Source organism: Salarias fasciatus, chromosome 1, assembly GCF_902148845.1.
Source record: "Salarias fasciatus chromosome 1, fSalaFa1.1, whole genome shotgun sequence".
Lineage (NCBI taxonomy): Eukaryota > Metazoa > Chordata > Actinopteri > Blenniiformes > Blenniidae > Salarias > Salarias fasciatus.
Window position 1 is genome coordinate 37,331,303 of NC_043745.1, and position 19,181 is coordinate 37,350,483.

Consider the following 19,181-nt stretch of genomic DNA (forward strand, 5'->3'; position numbering starts at 1 on the left):
CGCGCCGCAATAAAGCTGCTTTGAGGCCTTCTTTGTACAGGTAGTTCTTACAGAAACCAAGGACACACAGACATGTTGGTTTTTTTTTTTTTTTTTTTATCCTCTGAACAAACAGGCGCAGCTCGTAATAAAGAAAAAATAAAAAATGGCCACCGGGTCTGCTGGAAGCACGCGTTATTTGTTTACAGCCTTGAGAGCGTTCAGAAATGATGAAACAAAGAAGGTGGCGGAGCGCAGCGCCTCGCCAGGGCTGTGAAATAATATTCCGTCGCTATCAGAAAGCAGCTGGTTTTCCATCAGAAAACAGCAGGCTGGATTTCAGCAGCGGAGAAGTCTGAAATCCTCTCAGCAGACTGACGTTCTCTCCATTGTTTGCATTATTAAGAAGCTCCAGCGAAAACTGTGAAGTCTGGAGCGTCTCCCATCAAACCTCCATGTTTAACCTTGGTTGTGCCGAGCGGTGTGTGACATTAAAGGCTCGTGATTTCTCAAAACCGTCCTGAAATTCAACTTTGCGGTGTGTCTCTGTAGCTGGATTTGGGACTTTTTTTTAGTTTTTTTTTTTTTTTTTTTTTCCACAATTAGTTTGGAAGCAATCCAGGTCCAATAAGGAGCTTATGTAAGTGTGAAGGGAGTCTCAGCCAACTTTTGTCACACTCTCAGGAAGAAACTTTATATTAAACTATTTTTATACTTAAAAATGATGGGTTTTTATCTCAGAGGGAGGCAGGTTTAGATGTCAATTTAGGAATTTGAAAGCAGGTAATTAACTCCGATTTAATTATTCAAAGTAGAGTATATTTATCTCAGACGTGTCTGCTCTGATTTTGTGTCCAAGATTGATCTAAAACCCTGTTTGCACAACAATTGCAGTGAAAAGTTTCATGTTCCTGTGCGTCGCTGACGATACTTCCATCTTCAGTTGTTCTTACAGAGAAAGAGTGAACAGTTGAGATGATGAGCAGTGTCTTCTTCTGTTTTTGGAGTACTGCTGTGTTTTGCTGCCGCGCCCCGACAGACCTGCTCTGGATACAACGGTCTCATGCCTGCAGGTTTTGGAGCTCAGGAGGCTTTTAAATAAGCAACCTGTCCATACAGGCAAGATGTGTCACATTTCATGAGCAGTGAATGAATAGGTCAGAGGTCAACCTGGCGTTGCGCTCGGCGGAGGAGATTCCTCCACGGCTTCATGAGAAAATTGAATTTGACCATCTGGCAGCTTCAGTCGGTGTGAACTCGAAGCTCGGCTCACCAGATGACCGCATAACAGTTCATAATTCACATCTCGTGTGAGAGTGAAAATCAATTAGCCCCTCTGGTCCGCAGCCCCCCAACACAATTATCCCGTTTGCTCTGGAGGTGGGGGGCGGCTGGCGACTGTGTTCCTCAAGTCCTTCTGTTCTCTCCTCCAGCACCACAGAGATGGAGCATGAAGTGGCCTGCCTGGACATCACGCCTCTGGGCGAGGGCGGCGCCGAGTCGCCGCTGTGCGCCGTGGGACTGTGGACCGACATCTCGGCCCGCGTGCTCAAACTGCCCTGCTTCACGGCCCTGCACAAGGAGATGCTGGGCGGAGGTGAGACGCCTCGGACATGTTTCTGTAGCCCGGCGGCGCCGGCGGCTTCTCCGCAGTCTCACAATGGGAAGCTTTCCTTTCAGACAACTCTCTTAAAATATCTCACAGCTGGCTGAATGCCGCAGATTCAGATATTCACAGTGACTTCTTCACCGACTCGTCACAGAAATGAACAAATCGCACCAGCAGCCTTCCTTACACTCATCAGTATCCTTCCTGCAAGTCCAATTCAATATCTATCCTCAGTTGATATTAAATATTTTTTGGCCCAAATCAGTTCTTGATGCTGAACTCCCGCTAATGTAGCTGATTATAACAGCTTCTGTCAATATTACCATATACTAAAATTTATTTAGCCTCAACCACATACAGTCTGATTCTGAAATAATCCAGAAATGCTACATCTTCTTCAGTTGCACATGCAGCTTCGTTCGCGCTGGTGTGACGTTATAAGTGACCATGGAGAAGCTGTTTGAGGCTCCCACATACGAGGAATGACGCTCTGACCGTGACCCCACACGTTCTCACTCTTCTTAATTAGTAATAAAGTTCACGCAGCCAAACTAACAGTTCAAAACCTCAGCATCCATTTATGCCATTTGCAGTTTGTGTGTTATTTGCGTTGTTATGCAATGTTTCAAGTAGGAATAGGTCAGGTATTCTAAAACCTAGCACTTATGTACCACTGACTAAGTTGACACACACACACACACAAAAAAAAAAAAAGGTGGGGGGGTAGTGGCTCCTCTTCTGCAACTTGATGGCAACTCCCTTGACCAATCGCACTTGAAGCAATTGAAGCATTTGCTAATGGTTTCTTTCTTTCTTATGTCTATATTCTTGCTTGTGTTGTACGTCGCTTTGGACAAAAGCGTCTGCTAAATGAAATTGTGGAATTGTAGAATGCACCGTTTTTACTGGGGGTTTTTTAGAAACCGTTTTAAAACGATGTTGGTTCACATAAAAATGACTGAAAAGCTGAATATCGTTTAGTTTTCCACTAGTGGGAGCTGCTGTTTGTTTTTATGATGGGAAAAAGACACGTACACTGAACAATACGCTATTAACATCAACAGTAGCTGAGTTTGATTGCTAAAGATTGATACAGTGACTGACTTTCAGTACAGTTGCTTTTTCCTCCTTTTCCTCAAAGACGGAGCATTTTCAAAAAGTTGTCTCCGACACCATTGTCATGGAGACGAACCCCGAGAACGCAATGAAAATTTTGCATTTAACAAGCAAAAACATGCAGAATGCAGCCACGACAGAAGTATTTTGGACAGTTCACTGTATTTTCCACCGGGAGGTTTCATTAAAACTGGCCTGATGTTTAAGTCTGCACTGAGTGATGATGGAAAAAAAAAACAAAAAGCTTTAAAAAAAGTGATTATAACGTGTCAGAGGTCTGTCCTGCTTGCTGTCGGGCTTATGGGTAAATACAAGTCATATGTTCACATCCTGGATATAATAGCAAAACATATTTCAGTGTTTAGATTTTTGTCCGTCAGGCTGGAAGCCAACAAACAGTTAGCTTAGCATAAAGGCCACAGATGGCCTGGCTCCATCCGGAGGTGAAAAATGAACCCAGAAGGACCTTTAATGAACATGTTAATGCTCCAGAGCTGATCTTTTCCCCGAAAACGTGCTGCACATAGGCTGCTTCGATAAATGAGCTATAAGGTCTCCTCCGGTGAAATGCAGCGCAGCTGCTGCGTCTTTAAAGATACAAGTCGTGTCTTCATTTGTTTCAGTCCGTGCTTGAACATTAGCCATGCTGCTCCGCTAAATGCTTCCACTGAACCAGTTCGACGCTTGGAAAGTATTTAAACTCCGAACATTAAAGTATGCAAGAGAGAACTTGAAGACTTTTTTTGGTTAAACTTATGAAAAAGTTATCAGTCACTGGAGACTCGGTTTCATAAGACGGAAAGCTGGCACCGGCAGGTCTTTCACTCTCTAATTAGACTGTGAAGAATACGTCTTCTCTCTTCCCCACAGTGTCACAGTTTAATCTGCGTTTGGACAACAGCTGCGATAAACGCTTCCACTTTTCAATTCCTCCACAACAATAAGTCTGACGGCAGAAGCCAAACTGCAAGGCGATTAAATCAGGATGGATCAGGACGAGCCACGTTCAGATCAATTACACTCTAATAGGTCGTTCCAGTTAAACTGTAGCTTGATAACCTTCAATGTGGACAATTCCAAACATCAGCCACCTTTTTTTATACTGTTTTTTTTCTTTTTTACAAAACTTTCTGTGAACAACTAAGTTCCCCTCTTCAGATCCACCATTTCTGCAGCCTTTTTTCGTCTTTTTAGCAGCTCTCTCTTGTTCACTTATGCTAATCAAATTCTTGCTGGAACATTTTCTCCCGTATGGCCCCTTTTACACGACAGTGTTTCAAGTTGAGACGCGTCGTTTTGGCTTTGTTGTTTGAGAAAAGGTTTGTGTTTACGCAGCAGCATTTTGAAAATGATGTCTGTTTACACGGAAACAGCAGAAACACTGAAAGCAGTGTTGTTTCATCTTGTTGTGAACCCACATGTGCACGCAGAGAACAGTATCTTTGAATGTGCATCGGGGTGTTTACACAAAGAGTTTTATCCCGTTTCCACAGAGACGAAGCTGGGCTATTTTCAAAAACTTGTTTTCCCCTGTTTCAACGCAGATGAAATCTTAGCATTTCCAAAAAGTGTTGTAATCACTCGTTTAAACAGAGAGGAAGTTGGAGCGTTTCTAGGAAGTGTTGGTTTTTGCCTGTTTACACAATGACAGAGTCGGGGTATTTTCAAAAGTTGCATTTTTCTTCGTTTCCACAGGGACAGAACAGAAGCGTTTTTCAAAAAGTTACATTTTCCTACATTTCCACAGAAATGAAGTTGAAGCGTTTCCAGAAAGTGTTGTTTTCGCCCGTTTACACGACGACGGAGTTGGAGCATTTCCTCAAACTCCCACCTTGGGAACCGTTTTCAAAAAGTTACTCTTTCAGTGATTTACATTGTTTTGTAAACGGACTCCCGGAATGCAACGAAAATCCTTCGTGGCTGTGTAAACGGTGTCTCAGTTTGAGTTGCATGAAATTGTATGATGTTATGGGGCGTGCCCACGCTGTGGGTGGAGCTCTGCCGTTGACCGTAACTCTCTGATTGAACTTTGGCTGCGTCGCTCGGCCCAAAATAACTGGTCCATATTTCCATGGAAGGACGCTCCCCTTCATCTCACCCCGCTCCGCTCCCCGTCAGCCAGCAAACACTCCGTCAGAGCCAGGGCTGTTTTCGTCCAGCTGGCCTGCAGTCAGAGGAGGCGCAATTTGGGAAAGAGAAGAAGACAGGAGACGTTATATTTATCCCGGAGCGTTGAAATCCGTATCCCTCCGCCCGCACACTTTCTGTTTTCCCTTCTAAAGTTACCAGTCAGTTTGGACAATAGCCCGATTGATTTTTCTGACAAACATTTCTCCAGACATTCATCACATGGTGGAGGAAGCCGGGGCTGGAGTTGAGAGGAAATAAATCATTGGTGTGTGTTTGTGTGTGTGTGTGTTTGTGTGTGTCTTTCCTCAGAGATCATCCCTCGCTCCATCCTAATGACCACCTTCGAAGGCAGCTACTACCTTCTGTGCGCGCTGGGAGACGGCGCGCTCTTCTACTTCGGGCTGGACCTGCAGACCGGTAAGGCGCTCCTCCCCTCGCCGCCGGCCGGGGGCCTTCGGGCACAGCCACGGGCAGCTGTCTGGAAGCGTTTTCACGTTCAGAATGTGAGATGGCGTTGCGTTGCGTAAGTGAAGAAGCCGACGCGTTCGATGGAAGGCCCGGCGTTGACCCGCCGGAGATCTGCAGTTCAGGGCCGTCAGGGTGGAGAGCGAGGTGGAGGCTGACAGCAAAACATCTCCGCCCATCAGAACGGATCAGAGTGATGCTGCCAGCCGTCACCCAGAGTTAAGCATCGAGACGAGAGAACGTCCAACGTCTGCTTTAAATTCCTCACACTCACTCTGGTTTCGATTGGATTTAAAACTTCATTTAATTCAAAGCAGATCAGAACATATTAAATGTTTCTTGTGATGAAACATTAAAAACATGCTGAAGCAGCTTCATCAGTCGGTATGACCATTAAGACACTCAGACCTCATTGATTCCTATCATAATGTCCATTATCCTTCTCTATTGGGACAGTTTGGTAACATGTCTTCATGTTTTGATGGCTTTGAGATATTTTTCCTGTGAAGCACGTGGAGCTCTGATTTAATTGTTTTCTTTCTGTCCTCCTCTTCTTTTGCTCCTTTCCTTCCTCTTCCTCCCACTGCTTCACCATTTCCTCCTGATTCCCCCTCTGTGTTCTTCTAAACCTTCATTTAAGTATTAATCTTTTAGCTTCCTGCTCTTTCTCCTACTCGCTGAACTCTTTTCATCTGATTCTTTCATTTCCTCCACCGGTGTGTGAATGTGAGTGTGAATGGGTGAATGTGATCCTGCAGTGTAAAGCGCTTTGGTCTCTGCTAATGCAGTAGAAAAAGCGCTATATAAGTGTAGTCCATTTACCATTTCATCTCCTGGTGCTTGTTCCTCCTCCTCGTCCTTCTTCTTCTTTGTTTTGTACTCCATCCATCCTTCATTTCAACTCCTGCTCCTTCTTTCACTCCTGCTGTTTTGTTTTCTTCTTTCTGTCCTCTGACTGGTTTTGTCCTGATGATTCTTTAAATTCACCTTATTCCAGTAGTCTTTTTCTCCTTCTTTTCTCTGTACTACTTTTTCTTTGACTTCTTTGAGTTCTTTCACTTGTTCATCAAGATCTATTCAACCTTCCTGTACGGTTTTATTCAGTTTATTCTTCTTGTACTTTTACATCCACTTTAGTTCCTTTCTGTTATAGTTCTTCACTTTTTCCTTTTCCTCTGACTGTTTTCTCTGCCCCTGCTTTAGGTGCTTTTTCTACTTCAATGTTTCATTTGATCTTTAACTACTGGTATTTCTTGCGCTACTTTTTCACTTCTTAATTTTCTCAAAGTTTTTTCTCAATCAGCTCTGACAACTAGTTACTCCTGATGCTTCTTCCGTGTCTGTTTATTTCTTCTGCTGATTCTTTTTTTCAGCTTCTCCTACTTTCTTTAATTTTTCTGCACTTCTGCTTCTTTGTTGTACTTCTTGATTCTTCTTCTGCTTCTGTCTTTTTCTACTCTTACTTTCTTCCACTTCTGTTTCTTTCTTCTTCTACTTTTCTCTTCTTCTCAGTCTTCTTGTTTTTCTTCACCTCTAAGACACACTTTCTTTGTCATCAGTTCCCCCCGCGTTTCCAAATTGTTTGAGATGATTTGTTTTGGTCAAGTGAACTCTGTAATGAAATAGAATAGAAAACGCATTATTAATCCCGACTGAAATGTCTTTAATAATGGGAGTTAATCCCTGAATGGCCTCAGCTGCTTTGTCCAGGGAAGTGGGATAACGCTGCGCTCGTGGCTCTGAATGTAATCAGCCCTCTCTGCTGTGCAAACAGCTTCTGCTCAGCTGAATTGTAGAAAACAGTGAAATATTAGCGCGCATATGAACGAGCAGGTTTCTTTTGTTTTGCTCGGTTCATGCAGAGTTTGCTGCGGTCACCAAGAACAAAAAGAAACAAGGACATTGAGCACTTGGCGAGGTGCACAGGCTGCTATCAGGACTGGTGGTTGTACGCAGAAGTGGAGCAGAGAGAGGAAGCATAATGAAGGCAGACGCCCCTCGAGGGCTCGTTGAATCGCTTTTTTTTTTAGCACACAAGGACAGTCGCTTTAGGCTCCTGTGACCCTCACGCTGCGAGGGCCAGCCGCAGCCGAGTTTAAACACAGGTTTGGATCTGGTTTCCTTCCTGCAGGCGCCCTGAGCGAGCGGAAGAAGGTGACGCTCGGCACGCAGCCCACCGTGCTCCGCACCTTCAGGTCCCTGTCCACCTCCAACGTCTTCGCCTGCTCCGACCGGCCCACCGTCATCTACTCCTCCAACCACAAGCTGGTCTTCTCCAACGTCAACCTCAAGGAGGTCAACTACATGTGTCCGCTCAACTCCGAGGGATACCCCGACAGGTCAGCGGCTCGGCTCTGAACCGTCGCAACCTTTTATCGACAGAACCAGAACCAGAACCGAGCACCCAGGCGCTGTTTTCACAGCGGAGACAGTTCACCGTTAATTATTATTTTAACTTTCCTCTCAGTTCACATTTGCATTTGTGTTCTGACTTCAAATTCAGATAGTGTCAGAAATAAAAAAGAGAAAGTTGAAACAGATGAATGTATCAATGCATTAATATATAAGAGCTTAATAAAACCAGAATTTAAAAAAATAAATGTAATCATTCAAGCCAATATTCAGAAATGGTTTCATTGCTTGATATCTTCATATATATACTCACTTAAATCAATCACAGAAAACTGTAATGTAACAACACAAATACAAAAATTGGTATTTTGAATGATCTAATCATTTTATTCTCAATTATCAGTATTATTGCATTTTTTTAAATGTTTAGTTTCACCATTTTCTAATATGCTTTTAGTTTCTTCATCCGCCTTTTTAAGTCATGTCAAACTGAAAATATCCCTGTTTTTTTTCCCTGAATAATTCAGCATGTATGTTCTTTCCCTGAGTGATGTGAAGTGTTTTCAGGCTTCCCTTTGTTGTGATCCTCGAGCAGCCCCTCTCAGCTCCGAGGCGTTTCCCTCTGATTACAGAGCTGCATATAATCCCTGTGTTTTGATCTGGAGGGGAGGGTGATGTGTTGCTTCTCCATCTACCTGCTCAAACGCTTTATCACTGCCCTCCGTTCGCAGCCTGGCTCTGGCCAACAACAGCACCCTGACCATCGGCACCATCGACGAGATCCAGAAGCTGCACATCCGCACCGTCCCCCTCTACGAATCCCCCAGGTCGGTCAAATATTGAGCGGAGCCTCCGTCACCTCTGCAAATACTGCTGCGCCTCTCTGGGTGTTTGCAGGGAATTTCTCGTTTGCTTTGACTTTAGCTACTTTCTCCCTCCAAAAAAGAAAAAAAAAAAAAAAAAAAAAAAAGATCCAGCATTGTTTAATAAGTTATTAAAGGTCGACGGTTGTGTTATCCAGTCAGACAACAAAAAGCAGGCTCACCGGGGGGCCTTGTTTTGTTCGGCTTACCTCTGTTTGCTCATTTCGTGTTTACCAGCAGCCTCCCCTTTTGCTCCCCCCCCCCCCCTCACCCCACTTGTCTGGTTTTATCCTCCATCAGGCGGATCTGTTACCAGGAGGTCTCGCAGTGTTTCGGCGTTCTGTCCAGCCGGGTGGAGATCCAGGACGTGAGCGGCACCACGTCGGTGGTACGGCCCAGCGCCAGCACGCAGGTACGGCGTCCGCATCTCGCTTTTTGAATTCCAGACACTCGGGGGGCGTGTGTGTTTTCGCTGCCCTGACGCTGTCATTACAAGATCTCACACAGAGCTCATCAGGACAAATGTTTTAGTCACCCAGCAGGCCTCCTGGAACCAGAATATTACCATAACACGTTGTGCACAAAAACCAAAAAACACATTTGTTTTGGGTAGATTGAGCATTTGCTATTTGGAAATAAATCGGAGACCGTTTTAAAGACTGACATTCGCTTTGTAAATTCACGTTTGGAGAATCAGTTTCACCTCTGTAGTGTTTTTCCACTGCATCAACAGTCCCAAAACATTTTCTATGAATGGGTGCAGGGCTCGCACACTGAACGTATCGATGCTACATGCTGACGTGCAGAGTACTGCATGCTGCAAAGAGCATTTAAGACTAAATTTAAACGTTTCGTACACACGACATATATTTAGAACATCTCTTAACTATCCAGTGTGCTGAAATTTGACAGTTTTTGACCATTTTCGTGTTTTTAGAGTAGTTGAATCGTCGTTATTAGATTATTTTCGTGTCATCAGTGTATAAGTCCCTGGTTAGGAGATTGTCAGTGGTCCAGTCTGGTCACACACTGCTGCAGACCGTCAGCCCGCCCGCCCGCTCGGGTCGGTCACTCCATCATGGCCGGTGTTCAGCGGGGCTCGGGTCAGGACTGCTGACAGGTTAATTCATCCTCTCCACTCCCACATTCTGGAGGTGGTCTCTGATAAACCTGGCTCTGCGGGGGCCGGCGGCAGAATAAAGTTCGGTCTCAGACTGTGGAGATATTCGGGATTTCCACTGGTGCAGAACTTCATCCTGATATGTCTCTGAACTGAGAGGCGCCTGTCAGGGAGCTGATTGTCAGAACCAGAGGCTTAAAATGAGTTAAAACAGCAGCAATGAGTGTTTATCCAGCTCGGTGGCTGCAGTAGTTTTCCAGCACTTTTTGTTGCTGGCATCTCTTTCTGTACATATGGTATTGTTTATGTGCTGCCGTCGTCGTTATTTGGAGAATATGACACAGCCCTGCATTATCTGCGGTGGGTTAGCGTGCCCGTCACCTCCGCCCTCGTGACCCTTTTGACCCTGCTCCTGCAGAGCACGGCGCAGGCTTTTAGTCCTCTCACAGCAGAGTAGGGGAAGATTACTGCTTCCTGTTCTCATTCCTTTAATATGATATACAGAATGAGAAAACTCCCTCCGAGCTGTAGCTCTCTTTCTGAAGCAGAAGAGCCAGGTGAGCATTATTTTACCAAATGAAAATCCTCCGAAGTCATAAAACTGAGACAAAACAGCTCATTTCTTTTTATACTTTTCAGCAAATTGAAGATGCGATTTCATCATTTCAGTCAAAACTATTCCAAAGTAATCATCAAATGTCTTCAAGCCAAATAGGCTAAACAGCTAGCCGCTGCCTGATCAGTGTTGCAGTGCCACTTTGTCCTACAAGATGATGCAGCAACTCTCTTAAAGACTCGTCTTTCAGTCCTACGAAGCACCAGATTCTGGATAAATGACCAAAAGGAATTCAACATATTTCTATCACTGAACCCACTGGAACTAACCTCATTACTGCCACCTAGTGCACATTACTGCCCATTACCTAAACTTTACGGACTGTACCTTTAAGAAAAAAACAAATGAAATTTCTTTTTTGCATAGTTTTCAATGAGTAGATTTCATGACAGATTTCTCAGCACAGGCTGAAAACATGAATTTAAAATCTAGTTATTAATAAAACCCTTCAGTGTTGTTATTTGAGCTGCTGCGTTCTTTCACAGAGTGCAGCCGACAAAGACACTAAAGGCCATTTTCTTGTTCCTGCAGTCTCTGAGGATACCAACGGAAGCTAAATTTAGCCGCGGAGAGACTCTGAATCAAATCTAAACAACATGAAACACAGTCGTCATTTGTTTGATGTGCTGACAAGGAATACAACAGTGTGGTTTTTAACGTGCCACAAAAAGCATAGCGGGAGCAGCTTTTAAACGCCTCCCTCTCTTGGAGAGCTAATCAAAACGTGGCAGCGTGTGCTGTGTCCGCTCAGCTTGGCTCTATAGCTTCCCTGAGGGGACAGGTGTGTGTGTGTGTGTGTGTGTGTGAGTGTGTGTTGGTGTTTGTATTTACTGCAGCACAGCCTCTCGCGTGTGATGACCAAAAAAAAAGAAAAAAATCAACGTGTTTTTAAATGCTGCACATCTGCCGCTGCAGATGGTGCCCACCCCGCTGCGCGCGCACGAGATAACCACATGTGAATTGTAGGGATGCACCGATAACCACCGTTTTCAAAGGCGAGTGGAAGTCCGAGCACGAACCTTCAGCTGCTTGTCAATACTAAGTTCCGATAGGAGCACTAAACTTTGACGATACAAGTTCTTACAGACCATTAATGTGAATTCGCACTCCGTATGCTAACAGTATTTGTTGCCGTGAATCATCAACGCTACGCACTCCTCCAGCATCCTCGCAGCCCGAGCGCCTTGTGTGCCGCCACACACTCCAGTATTCCAGTCACACTTGAACTGTGTTTAGCATGTAGCATCGCTTTAGCTCTTTAGCACGAGCAGCGTCAGGCTAACTCTGCCGGTGCCGATGTCTCCGGCGGTTAAAGCCGCCACCCGGTGCCGGTATCGGTGTCGGTGCATCCCGGGGGAATTGTTTGATGCCTGGTGTTCGACTCGTCTCCCATCTTCACTCGTCTCTCTTCAAACCCAACTTCCAGGCGCTCTCCAGCAGCGTGAGCTCCAGCAAGCTCTTCCCCAGCAGCACTTCCCCCCACGAGACGTCCTTCGGGGAAGAGGTGGAGGTTCACAGCCTGCTCGTCGTGGATCAGCACACCTTTGAAGGTGAGGCAGCCAAATGTTCCTCTCCACGTGAGTCCAACAGAAGAATGGCTTTCAAGTAGGGCTGCCGACGGTAAAATAAAGCGCTCCACTGGAGGAACCTCTCATATTGAAATGAGCGCACTTTCTTTTCTTTCCGCACTGTTATTACGTTTAATTTCGTCTGATGGACTGTTTGAATGGCAGATTCTCATATGTGGAAACAGTAAGGGGGCTTTAGAAACGGTGTTTTTGCTCTGTAAGACATGCAGCAGCCTTTCATAACAGGATTAAACGTGTCATACAGACCATCTCGTTGAAAAAGCCCACTGGATGCAGCAGGTTTTTGCTCTGTTCTGTTTTGCAATGCAGATTTTGCCCCAGCAGACCTTTCTTTTAAAAAAAACACAAATACATTCAGACCGCATACATAGGAATATGTTCTATGTTAATCATATGTAAATAAGGATTTGGTTGAGCACTCAGCGCCCGCAGTCGACTCCACCTTATTAACGTGCGATCAGATTAGGCGGCGCTTATTTTAGGATGTAGCCAGATTTCCATCGGACGCGGAGACATTGAGATTCATCGAGTGCTTCTTCCTCATTCTTCTTAATTTCATCAGCAACTTCCTCATGCTCGCCGCAGAGGTTAATGAGCGAAGCCTGTGATAAAAATGAAATGTTCCCGTCCTGGACAGGTGCAGTTAAACCGTATGAGATGAGATTAATGAAGTCTCTGTTCATGTCCCGGCGCGTGCGTCAGTCCGGTTCTCACGCATGGTCCTCATCCTCGTACACCGAGATCGCCTTCCACTCATAACTGCATTTTTTTGTTTTTTTTTTAATCGGTAAAATAATAATAGTAGTAATAATAAAATGTTTCACTACCACAACTGGTGTTGTTATTATCTTTTTGCTTTTGATTGGTTACAATAAATTGTATGAAATTAAAGGATATTTTTAGGTGTGGAAAAGGGAAAAATGAAAAAAAAAAAAAAAAGATAAAAGGGGAAAAAATGGGGAAGGGGGAAAGAATGTGGCTTCAATCAAATCTATTTTAATACAATTTATTATATAAATAAGTTCTTCATAATATTGAAATCATTAAAATTCTTATTTTCATTATGTTCCTGTGAAAGCCCAGTACGGTGGAATATCAAGTTAAGGAGAATCTATGTGAAAATAAACTGCGAAAATCCTCTAAAGCTCTTTGTGTGAAAAGAAAAGAGAATTTTTTGGTCTGTGACGTTGAGTTTTTAATAAGTACAAACTTCTTCGGATGAGGAAACAAAGGATTTATTGAAATGGTTTAAGTCTCCTGTTCAGTCGGAGAAGAACAGACAGTTTGACACTCTCATGTAAATCTCGCTGCGCGCTGAACCATGACCTGTTTTTCTGTTTATTTTTTAATATTTTTTAATACCTGTCCCGCCACTCATGCCAGCTTTATTAAAGCGCCGTTTGGTTTGTTTCTGGAGGAATCGCTGTGCGGTTGCAACAGAGTGGACCCGGGAGAGACGGTCCCGCCGTGCGGACACACACACATTGCGTCGCCGTCACGCTCTGAGCTGTCTGTCGGTGTTTTTGTGTTTCTGCCAGTTCTCCACGCCCATCAGTTCCTCCCCAGCGAGTACGCCCTCAGCATGGTGTCGTGTCGCCTGGGGAAGGACCCGTCGGTGTACTTCATCGTGGGCACGGCCATGGTCTACCCGGAGGAGGCGGAGCCTAAGCAGGGCCGGATCATCGTCTTCCACTACACCGACGGTCAGTGGCCGCTCCCTTTATCCCTCGTCCTCCCCCCCCCCCTCTCCCGTGTTCTCTCTGGCAGGGACACTCTGTCCTACCGCGCTCCCGTCTCCCTCCTCACTTCATCATTTCCTTATCTCTTCTTATCAGACCTTCCTCCTCTCGCCGCTCTTGATTCTGCTCATTTCCTTTCATACTCCGTCCCTCTCAAGGTGCACCGCTTGCCTTTCATTCATCCCCCGCCTGCTCTTCATTTTAGCCTCATCCCTATTCCGGATGCGTCGCCCTCTTCTCGTTTTCCTCCCCTCACACACACGCGCGCCTCGACACACACCTACACCTCGTTCACAGCTGTGAAGCGCCGCTCTCCAGGATGTTGTCGGTGCCTGTTCAGCTTAACTTTGCCGGCTCTGAACTTGAAGTGAGCGCCGGCTGACAGGCGCTGTGCTCTTTCTTGCAGGTAAACTGCAGACGGTGGCAGAGAAGGAGGTGAAAGGAGCAGTGTACTCAATGGTGGAGTTCAACGGGAAACTGCTAGCCAGCATAAACAGCACAGTAAGTGGTGCTTCGACACCGGTTTCACCCCAACACACAAATCTCTTGACTTTCCCTCATTGAAACGTATTTAAGCTCGTGTTTGTTGAGCAACGTAGTTCAAATGTTAGATTTGCTATAGGATACTGACTGAAAAGACTTTGGAAAAACTTTACGATTGTTGGTGAAACTACTGTCGTACCTCTATCAAGAACACCTCTTTCCTGATTGCACATTCACTCCCAGCATCATAATTTACCATCTGGTGGAAGGATGAAAGCCAGCGCCTCATTTCTGCCTCCGTCTCCTCCTTGTTTGTCACCTGTAACATAATTGTATCGACACTAAGTGGGGAGAAAAGTACTCACGTTCTTCACTTCAACAGATGTACCGATAACTTCGCAGGCCAACGGAGGAACACTGATTTAGCTTATTTCCTCAAGTTAAAGTACACACTCTGAAATGTGCCCACCCAAAAGTAAAAAGTAGCTTTTTGAAGGACATTTCTTCTCAGCCGTTTCTCTTCTCAGAGTCGACAACTTCAAACATTTCTCTTAATTAAGGCTGTGAACAGGAAAAGTCTCGCTGCCCTGAATCTTGTTCGCTCTCAGTCATGTTGCTGCTGGTTCTCCCTGTCACACACGTCACATTTAATAGACCTCTTTTCTGTGTGGTCAAGTCTCCCTGGTTTCCATCTCTCTCCCTGTTCTGTGTCGTTTTGGTGGATTGACATGTGCAGTGCACGGAATCCACTGATGGACGCTCTGAAGAGGATCGATGTGTCCCTGCCTCTCCCATTGAGATTGAGGTCGGCCCTTGAGAATCAAGTAGTAGAGAAAACTCTGCTAATCACCCGTCATTATGACTGTACTCTCAGGCAGGTTTTCTGTCTGATGTCCTTGAGACAGCTGCTTTGATCTCTGAAGGGAAGCTGATAATACGCAGGCCATTAATTCTGTCATCAGACTACTTGAGAGCTACAGTAGAGAAATGCAGGAGCTCTGTTTTGTAAAGCTGAGTGCTTCGTTCTGCCTTCATTCCTGTATTTGTTTATAAGTCTGCTGAGAAGGTTCAGGTTTGCAGTAATGGACTGGTTTGTTATTTAGCTGAATTTTTTTTTTCTTTAGCAGTGGTGGGTGGGTTGCTGTTTTAGTTCTGATGTTATCCGTTCGCTGTTTTTTGTTGGTTTTTGACATTCATCTGTTTGCTTTGCAGGTGGTAACAGGAGTGCTCGATTGAATGGGTGTGTTGCTCACAATGGTCAGTTTAGTTTGATTATCCAGCCTAGTTAAGTACTAAAGGAGACATTACAAACTAGTTCAACTTGTTGAAAAAGGTGTAAAATGTGTTCAAGGCTCATGGCCACGTCCAGGTGATCTGATTCAGTTGCTCTGAGAAAACTGGTCAGTTTATTTGGTTGTGACGGTGGGTTGGTAGGTCGGTTGGCTGTAGGGTTGGGTCATTTGAACGGACAGGTTAGTTTGTCAGTTGTGATGGGAGCCGTATGGTTTTTCGACAGTAAGCTGACTGCTTTGTGGATGATTACAGTGAAATCTTTGTTTGCCGTGGCCGGTTTGGTTAGATTGCCCAGCCTAGTAAAGGTAACACCACTAACTGTTGAAGGTACTTGAATAAGTGGCAAAAGTCCTTCTGAGACATCTGATCACATCCCGATGGCCTGGGTTCGAGGCTCGGAGGAGCTGCTGGTTAGTAGGTTGGTAGAGGGGCAGGCAGACAGGTAGGGACTATGGGTTTTTGTCAGTTGTTGTCAGTGTGTAATACCTGGGTAGTTTGTTGGTTTGATTGCAGGAATGAGGATGTCGGTTGGTTTGCGGTTGGTTGGACGTTTGTGTTGGTCCTTTTATCCTTTGGTCGGCTGTCAAGTTGACTCCGTTGTCCCGTTTGTTTCTTGCTTGCAGTAGGTCGATCAATCATGGGTTCAATCATCGATTGCAGCTTTGAACTGACTGGTTGCTGAGGTGAGGTGCGACAGTGGAACGATCCGTTGGCGAGTTGGAATTGTCCCTTGTTTGCAGTGATGGATTTGTATGTAAGTAGTGGTGTTGGTTGGTGGTTGTTTGATTGCATTAAGGGTTTGGTGCGTTAGTTAATAGCAAAATAGCATTGAGTGCTGTCATTTGCTGGTTGGATAGTTGTCGTTTTCTTGCTACAGTGAGTGGATTAATTGTATTATTTCCGTTTAGAGGCAAAGTAAAAACTCTCCTCATAATGAGAACATTTGCTGCTGAAGAGATTTGCTCATTGTTGCTTCACTCCTGGTTCACTTCCCTCACAGACGAGTCGACCTCCAGATGACTTCTGTGTTGACTTCCTTTCTTTTGTTGTGTCAGAAGTGTGCAGTCTGCTCAGAGAGAGCGAAAAGTGCCACATCAGTGGTTTCTAAATAGATTCATCCCGTACGGATAAATGTGAGTCGCTTGACGGCGGGTGAAGAAAAGGCTCCTCTCTGACTGTCCTGTAACACCACTCTCTCCCGCTCCCTGCTATAGATAGATTAAAAGGATTAAGCGCTTGAAAGGAGCTTTATCTTAAGATACTATGAATCTGATAGTCATGGCTTTCAGATTCCTGCTCCTCATTGTTCAGGACAGCGACTCACTTCCCTCTGAACTTCGTCCTTCCTTAAGTGATATCGGTGAGCAGGGTAGGGCGTTTCTCTTAGGTTGCATTTCTGGATGAAACTTCTGTTATTTAGTCCTGGAAAAGAGCTGAAATACACACTTGAGCCATAAGTATCAATGCTCTTTTAGAAAAAAAATCTCAATAAAGAGCACTTTCTTGCTCTCAAAACATACAATTTATCCTTATTCATCCTAGAAGTGGTGTTTATTTGCCACTTTAACAGCAGTATCACTGGAACATAATACAGAAAAGCGACATTTGAAATTGGTTACTCATAATCTGTCTAATGCAATATATTTAGTTTTTTTTAAAGACCTAACTGAATTTAACACACCGCTCTGGTGTTTCTTCCCGTGACATTTAGCAGATAGCTTCTCATTAATGCTTCACATTTAAACACCACAAAAAAAGAAACGCCTTTTTATATCAGAGTTGATATTTTCTTGAAAGGTAAAAAAAAAAAAATTCTGCGACTGAGAAGATGGAAACAGGCAAGGAACACTGAAATGAAACCATAACATTATGACGACCTGAACGGAGAAACGCCTTGATCTGTCGGTTTGTGAATTCCTCCCAGCTTCTGACAATCTGCTGTGATATCTGTGGCACCAGCAAGGCAGCAGCAGGAGGTCTTGTTTAACCTGGCAAAAGCCATATTCACATGTGCAGCAACGAACTGCTTCACATGTCAATCTGGGATTTCACTCGGCAAATCTGTTCGGGGAAGGAGGGACTTGCTGTAGAACTCTTTGCGTTCATTGGACGGAAGGACACAGTGCGCCCGCCTAACCATGTTTAGTTTCAGCCAATCACTGCAAAGAAAAAACCTCCTGCTGATCGTTTTTCAAAGACGCAATAGAGGATTCATCCAAAACAGATGTAATCGCTGTCGGGACATCCATTGTTTTCGCTAGCCATGCTAATATTATTAGCAGTCCGTCACTTCCTGCTTCCGTCAAAGCTTGATGTCCCGCCCTAAACGACGCGTGATTGGTCTGCACAAAAAAAACCCGAGCGTGATTGGTCCAGCTGAAAAAAGTCTGATTTAGAGCAGCCCGAGCAGTACAAGATGGATTCTCGTGGTGTGTGAGAACAAATACCGCGAGAATTCAGCTTGCCGGCAAGGTTAGGTCTTGTTCCCAGGAGGTCAGATTCTCCGCTGTCTCCAAGCCGAAAATGATGACAGGTGACCTGTAATCCCAAAATGGAACAAATGTTTACCTTTCTGTGGGTAAAAGGTTCAAGCTCATCATTTTCTCCTGGAGTCTACTCATTAAGTGTTGATGTGATTTCAAGGATTGGGCACATTTGCAAGTATATGTGGACTTTGCTGTGTTTTGGTTATATTATGGCAGAAAATCAGCTGTTCCTTCTCTTTATCTTCTGCTTTGACTTGCTTTCTTCTTTCAGCTTCATTTACAGCATCGTTCGTTGAATATATTCATCGTCTCTCCTCCACACTCCAAATCTTCTCAACCTGGCACCGTGAGATTTATCCAAACCGCTCGACATCATGTCTTTGTGATCCGTTCTTGTTTAATTTGTCCATCCTGCTCACTCCCAATTAAAATCCCGGCGTCTCCGTCTCCTCGCCTCCTCCAGCCTCAGCCTCTTTTGAATCCAAGTGTCACTGCTGCCTTTGCAAATATTACATTTCTGGAGTGTATTTACCTGCTGTATCCAGTACAGTGTGTCCACAAGCTTCCTCACACAGCTGGCTTTCTCATATCAACTCAGAACCTGGGAAAACATGGGGATGAGGGATGGAGGGATAAGCAAACATTTACTGGCTGTATGTTGATATTCCCGTAAAGGAAGCTCTCTCACAGCTCTGTCAGAGAAATGTTCATGCCAATGTGAAATGATCCCATTTGGCAGGTCAAACACCTTCTAAACGAACCGTCAACGCCGGCAGTGCAAATCATTGGCTTATTTATAAGCATCCAGGGACCCAAATTAACGGCATTATTCCCACAGTCAGACATCAGCCATGAAAAATGACCCTCAACAGTCTTAAAACAATAGATGTCTGCTCCGATCTAATTGTTGATCCTCACACCGACAGATTTAATAGCTTCTTCCTTTTAGTTAATTAGGTTTCCTGTTTGGCAATAACTGCTCAGAGGTATAAATTGTAGAAAATAAATGGGAAGCGTGTCACTAAGGGTGGAAAGGTTGCTGCTCATAAATATAATCAGGTTAATTAGGAGGGTCCTTATGATTGTAAAAATAAAGCACATTAAAAAAAAAAACAGCAGGGTCTGAAGTGCCTCATATTAGGGATTTAAAATAAAGAAGCAAAATGTTACAACAGAAGGATTCTACTCAGAGCCAGAACTCATTTATATCTCGGCTGGGGGTGTCGGAACTCATTTTAATTGAGGAAGCCACACAGAAAAGATTCATCTCGAGTGGGTCGCTCTGCTAAAATTGTGCCATAATACGCTTTAAATTTAAACTCCAAAGGGTTTGTTGTAGTT

General features: G+C 44.5%; 1 protein-coding gene across 1 annotated transcript in view; it reads left to right on the forward strand.

Annotated features, from left to right (window-relative positions):
* The window catches only part of ddb1 (damage-specific DNA binding protein 1), a 60,123-nt gene that overhangs the window by 24,680 nt on the left and 16,262 nt on the right, over positions 1-19,181 (forward strand). The window contains exons 14-21 of the mRNA XM_030089387.1: positions 1,413-1,576; positions 5,144-5,251; positions 7,431-7,638; positions 8,383-8,478; positions 8,815-8,926; positions 11,677-11,800; positions 13,378-13,542; positions 13,985-14,079. Of these exons, the coding sequence (XP_029945247.1) occupies positions 1,413-1,576; positions 5,144-5,251; positions 7,431-7,638; positions 8,383-8,478; positions 8,815-8,926; positions 11,677-11,800; positions 13,378-13,542; positions 13,985-14,079 (1,072 nt within the window). The remainder of the gene's footprint in view (positions 1-1,412; positions 1,577-5,143; positions 5,252-7,430; positions 7,639-8,382; positions 8,479-8,814; positions 8,927-11,676; positions 11,801-13,377; positions 13,543-13,984; positions 14,080-19,181) is intronic.